The sequence below is a fragment of the Meriones unguiculatus genome, chromosome 5, assembly GCF_030254825.1.
Source record: "Meriones unguiculatus strain TT.TT164.6M chromosome 5, Bangor_MerUng_6.1, whole genome shotgun sequence".
NCBI classification, from domain to species: domain Eukaryota; kingdom Metazoa; phylum Chordata; class Mammalia; order Rodentia; family Muridae; genus Meriones; species Meriones unguiculatus.
This window is the reverse complement of record NC_083353.1, coordinates 93,984,056-93,990,356: the sequence shown is the minus strand read 5'-3', so window position 1 is coordinate 93,990,356 and position 6,301 is coordinate 93,984,056. Positions and strand designations below refer to the sequence as shown.

Genomic DNA, 6,301 nt, shown 5'->3' with positions numbered 1-6,301 from the left:
CATCTTTCCTACAAAGGTGTTGAGAAATTCAAATCATCAGTGCAAAGGAACTCTACATTATGTATATTTGGGTACCATATAAATATAAATATAAATATGATGAATAAAACATTGGAATTTATTTTTGAGTTCTAATAAGAATGAATAATATTTAAGTTCTATATTTTTTCATATTGAGGCAGTTATATCTTCAACTGACAAATTGATGAGGAAATTTGATGAATGAATGATTTTATGTATTTCAAAAAATGGAAATTATATCCAAGACAAATGTTCTCTAAGAATAAATACATGTTCTACATTTGTTCTAAAATTGTGAAACATAAGCACAATTACAGGCTAAACTGTATCACAAGAGATCATATGTAATATAGCAAAGGCTTAATGTTCAGGATCTCAGAATCTAAACAAATGTGAAAAGAGGGTTTAAAATTGCATCTAAAACCACAATTAAAATGGATTGATTTTTTGTTTCAAATTTTTGCCTATTTGTGGGACAAATATACCACATTCTGTGCACACTTAGTTCTATCTATGTTGCACAGGTCATCCTCAAACTTGTGACAACTCTTCTGCCTCAGCATTTGGGTGCTGTGGAAACACATGTAAACCATCACACCCTGTTAATGTGGGATATTTAATATTATACAAATATAAGATATTTGTCCTTATAACAAGAAGAAATGGGAAAAACATTTGCATGCACAGAAGAGATAGTCAGAACATGAATCCAGCTGTTAAACACCAAAGACAGAGATCTCAGGAGAAATCAGATCTCCTGACACATGGATCACCCAGCCACCAGAACACTAAGAAAATAGATATATCAGTCATAAGAAAACTTTCAGGAGTGGGTTCTACCCCTTCATCATATGGACTTTGAGGATCGAACTCAGGACATCCTGTTTAGTGGCAGATACCTTTACCTGCTGAGTCATCTTGTAACTACCCTATTGATTCCCCCAGGAATACTGTGTCAAGCAATTCCAGTAGCATTTTAAAAACCCATAAAATGTGAAATCAAAAACTGAAATGTCCAATTAAAATGAAGAATGTTAGGTAATGAATATACATATATATAAATGAATCACAGTAGAAAAATTAATGTTCCAAAATAACACCACCGTTTTACCAAGAATTTAGTATAAATTGATCAGATCTGGGTAAAATGTATGGCAGCAGTATAAAAGGAGTGTTCTGTGACTTACAGTGTTGTTTTTTCCTTCTTTAAACATTACTCTAAGCCTGTGCCTGCCATGTATATATTATTATCCTCAGCTAATGTATCGAGAAACTGATTCCTTGAATGTTAAACTCTCATTTAAGATTTCCATTTTTGAGATAAAAAGATCAGGTTCTGTTATTTATCCAAATTTACATATCCAACAATTCAAGCATTGTAATACAAGTCAGCAGAGAGAATGGTCCACAAGTTGACAAGTGAAAGCACTACTCTTTATAGCAGTCAACACCTCAGAGAGAAGACTGGACTGTGAACTAAACCCAACATGTAAATTAGGAGAGGAGTCAACTTTTCACATTGATAATTGCCCCAATTGAAGTTTAAAAGGCAGCAATTGAGTAGCTTTCTTTATATTGTCAGTTAGTTATTGTCACTTTTGGTTATCTGAAGGGTGAAAAACTAATAATGGATTCATTAATAAACTAATAGACCAAAGTTACAATGACTATATTTAAAATGATTCCTTTAGTAAGATCTGGAAGTTTTCCCCACAATTTTTCAAACTACTGTCCACATCTAGAGGAAAATGTTTTTAAAAATACAAGAAAAACAAGATCCTCTGAAGAAAAAATTAGCAAGGCAAAATGAACTGAATAATTAGGGGAGAGTCATTTTACACTCATGTTCTTTTATTGTAGTCCTATGAACATGCTCAGAAAACTCTGCAAAGAAAAGAAAGAAAGAGGTTTAAAACATGGACTTTTTTTCCTATGGAGGAAAAGGAGGAGTGAAGCATATGACAGAACAATATATGCAGGCAGATGGGAAATAAATTAATGTTTAGATTCATTGCAGCATGATAAAAGGAGTTAGGACGGAAAGTTGTATTCAGTGTCTGATTCCAGATTGTGAGGAAATCTTCTAGCTGTAACTGCTCTTCAGGTGATTTGTTGCCAGTAATGAGATGATTATATTTAGGCTAGAAGTTCAAGGAAGAATAAATCATTGCTCCACAGTTAATCAGTGAGATAATCATTCATGGAAGATTTCACAAGGGGAGGTTGAAAACATACCTCACAGAATATTAAAGAACTACATACATCTAGAAGTTTGATTTACTTTTAAAATAAGTCTGTTGACAATATGGCTTTAACATCTGTAATAGTAAAGGAGATATTTAAGAAAAATTATGTTGATCCTTCAGCCAACCTTCAAAAACATATTTCACTGGAGTGAACAGTTTTGGGAGAAATAACTCTGTTAAAAAGAATCTTTACCCAGAGGCTATTTAAGCTGTGGGCTGGCTTTCCCCAGGGTCCAAGGATTGTTCAAGGTTCCTGAATAAACTGCATTGAAAAAAAAAAAAAAAAGAATCTTTACCAATAGACAAACCTCTTAATTACAAAATGTATTTTATAGGAAAAATATTCTCAAAGATGAGATGATAGGTTAACGAGGACCAAATTGGATGGGGACAGTTTCTTCCTGTTTTGAACCATTTAAGCACCAAGTTTACCAAATTTGCATCAAGCATTTCAGTGCTTTTGTTTCTTTTTCTGATGTAACTGTTATTTCTCTTAGATCAAGGAGTTTTCCACTCTGACTGTGTATCTTTGGATCTCACGAAGACCCAAAATCCAAGACTTGGTCCCACGTTGGTGCAGTAATGGGCAGGATTGAGGCTCTTTGTATTTTTTTCTGTTAAGAGAGAGAGAGAAAGAGAGAGAGAGAGAGAGAGAGAGAGAGAGAGAGAGCATGAAAGTGGGAAGTAGGGAAGTAGGAAGGATCTGAAAGAGTTGGGGTAGTAGAACAAATATGACCAACTTTATTGCATTTAAAGTTTTAAATCAAAACTATTTTAAAAGGAGCTTCAACTCTCACAAGAAAGACAGAGAAGAAAGCAAGAAGCCCAGTGTGGGCTATTATTAACTCTTTCAAACATATTGTCAAACATAGCCAGACAATAAAGAAAAAAAAAAAGAGAGAGGAAAAATCTTGGTAAAAACAAACCCAAATCCCACCCTTGTCAATCTAGACTTGGTCTGATTTCATTGCTTTGTCATGATTTTCCACTTAAATCCTTCTCTTTTCTACTCACTACTGATTTATATTTCTGCCTAAAAGTGGTCTATGTTGTCTTTGTCTGCCTCTGCAGCCTTTGTGTCTCAGTCCATATGGTATCTTCTTATAGATTACCTTATTTAACTTTCTGAATAGATTTGTCTCTGCAACTCTCCAGTCCTCCTATTCCCCACCTTAGTCTCCACTAATTGCCTTAAGAAAACTTCCATCGTATGAGATACATGTGTGTATGGATGTTTCTGACCTTTTCACTAGGCCCTTAGCTTCAAGCTGGAAAGAATGATGTCTTGTTTGCTTTTGTTTCTCTCGCACTTGTATTGAACAACACATCCTTAGTCGATGCCTAGTGAAGAATGAGAGAATAAACATTGAGTAGTAATCCATTTGTGTACCTAGAAACAAAGATGAACAAACTTATAAAATTAATCATAGTAACATCACTCTTTCATGTTATTTGGAGCTGAGAGATAAAGAGAAATGGAAGCACTCTCTAAAATAAATCTTTTGGAATGTGGCCTAGGCTTTGCAATGACAATACTGTTCCAGCATTTGGTCAGAATGGGTGTACTGCGTTTAGTTCAGTGTGATCTATTCAAGGGATTACTAATTTTGAAATAGGAAACAGTCCAAAATAAACTGGGACTGGAGTGTGCTCTTTATGAATCCTGAATTTTATTTTTCTTCTCTACCGACTAACACTGATAGACAGGAGCAAACTGCTGCCAGTGTTCCTGACTCTCTTTCTCTGCCCTCTCCTCTTCCTCTTCCTTCTCTCTCCCTCTTCCTTTTCTTCCTCCCTCCATATTCCTTCTACTCCTCCTCTTTTGGGGGCAACTCTGTTAAAAATCCTAGGCTGACCCAAAGTTAATTTTCTCTATACTTCAGCCAGATCTTGAACTCAAGACTAATCCTTTTACCTAAGTCTCCATTTACAAACTTACACCAGCATGCATGACTCATAGGTAAGGGTTAACTAACTCAATCTAATTTTTATGTTCTTCATCTTTAAAATAAATTTGAAATAGTTACTAGGGCCTTTATTGAAGTTTTGATTTTTTTTTGAAGATTTGGCATTTGACTTTTTATATATGATCTAATACTTGATTCACCAAATGTATCAGGGAGAAAAAAAGGGGGGGAGGTATATAATTAACATAATTTCTATATCTTATATAATTATATCTAACATAATTTCTATATCTTCCTTTCTTTCCTCTCTGCTTATTATACTCCTGTTTTATTTGACTTAAAGTCTACATAGAAACATGCAAACTTGCATTGACACTACTACCAAGCTTTAAAGGAGTCAAGGTGATGGCAGACATAAAGAAGACCAAACTCTAGAAACTTAGATATCAATGTGAACTCTTTTCTTTTCAATGAATCTGTTGTTTCAGAAAACGAGCAAGCAAACAAACAAAAAAACAAAAGCAAACAAAACATATTGCCCATTTGTGTAAAGGACTATTATTTCACTGAAGCCTAGTGTGTAGAAGAGTCAAGTAGCAGCCTGTATAAAGTTGAGAGTAACTCTTTGGATATGGGGGACCCTATAGGTCATGTTTAAATGCTTGGGCTTGGATACGGGTACTATTTTGAGAGACTGTGAAACTTTTGGGAGAGGAGACCTAGCTTGAAGAAGTGGATGACTGCAGGGTAGTTCAGTGAGATTTACAATCTGGCTACAGTTTCACCCCCATCTCTAAGCTTCCTAACTGGTGTTGATATGATGAAGAGAGCTACCTTATTCTCCTTTTACTACTGCCCTGAGCCACTTCTGCCACCATGGGGCTCTGCCTCAAACAGAGAGCAAAAGTGAGTCTCCTCTTTTCTTTAACTGCTTCTTGTTGGGTATGCTGTTGCAATGATGAAAATAAACGTAACTAATTCACAACAGTGGTACTAGAAAGTAGGGCCATTGCTATGACTACATGACCATCTCCTTCTGAGGCATATTTGGACTCCTCTTCCAGAAAAATTGCAGGATGTTATAAAAAGAGATTAAAGGACCATTAGGGTAAGTCTGTAGATGGCCAGAATGCCAACAGAAATGAAGATAGTGAAGTCCTGGGCTGTACTGGGGAAAGGACTAGGCTATGCTACATTCTCAACAAGAATCTAACTGCATTCTGCCCATGTGCTGAGTGAAAATGAAAATCATGGAATAATTTGTTTGGTGGAGGAGATTTAGAGATATGCAGTTTATGGTGTGGGACTTAATCACATTTTTAGCTATGTCACTAAATGTACAAGTTGGTAAGAAAAAAAAAGTACTGGAAAAGCATAAAGTTGTGGAAAAGAAGGTATCAGAAAAGCCATTTACATTTGTTACAGAAATCAGATTTTGCACTTTGCACTGGCATAATCAGACTGGTATCTTCAGGACAAGCTCTCACTCAGTTATGTCTCCAGCTTGCAAAAATAAACTTCATTTTGAGGAGGAAAATGAACTGAAAATGAGCCTAAGGGAGTTCCTTGCTTGAACACAACGACAACGGAAGTTATTTCACAAAACTGGCTGCCAAAAAAACCTAGAAGCCATTTATAAGTGTTGCAGAAAGGGTTCACACTGATCTTGAGTGGGTAGCAGGACTTGGTAAAATACTCTTACTGCTTGATTTGCAATACAAAGTGAGCATGGTGGTAGGTGGGTCACAGAGACTTTCAGGAAAGTTCTAGGAAGCAGTTAAGGCCAAGTAATGTTTGGCAGAGTTAGATTTCCCTGCTATAAGCGTCTGAGAGACCAAGGCAGAAACTATTAAGGTGTGAAGACAAAGCCTGAGTTAGAATGGAGATCCCAGGATATTGCCCATGTCAGTAATGAGACGTCTGGCAAAGAAAGCTATACAGGTAGGCACGGAGTGGAACTGGCCTAAACCAAGGACTATTCATGGAGATAACCTAGAACCCTGACAATGCAGCCACTTCTGATGAGAACTGATAGACTAAGATCAGAAAGAAGGAGAGGAGGACCTCCTCTATCAGTGGACTTGGGGAGGGGCATGCATGCAGAAGGGGGGAGGGTGGGACCGGGAG

The 6,301-nt window shown here is 36.3% G+C and overlaps 1 protein-coding gene across 1 annotated transcript in view; it reads right to left on the bottom strand.

The window, feature by feature from the left end:
* Nucleotides 1-1,854: 1,854 nt before the first annotated feature.
* LOC132654157 (uncharacterized) overlaps nt 1,855-6,301 on the bottom strand; it is a 33,532-nt gene continuing 29,085 nt past the window's right edge. Inside the window, exons 8-9 of the mRNA XM_060383410.1 lie at nt 3,510-3,608; nt 1,855-2,881 (exon numbers count right to left, since the gene is read on the bottom strand). Of these exons, the coding sequence (XP_060239393.1) occupies nt 2,761-2,881; nt 3,510-3,608 (220 nt within the window). The 3' untranslated portion in view covers nt 1,855-2,760. The remainder of the gene's footprint in view (nt 2,882-3,509; nt 3,609-6,301) is intronic.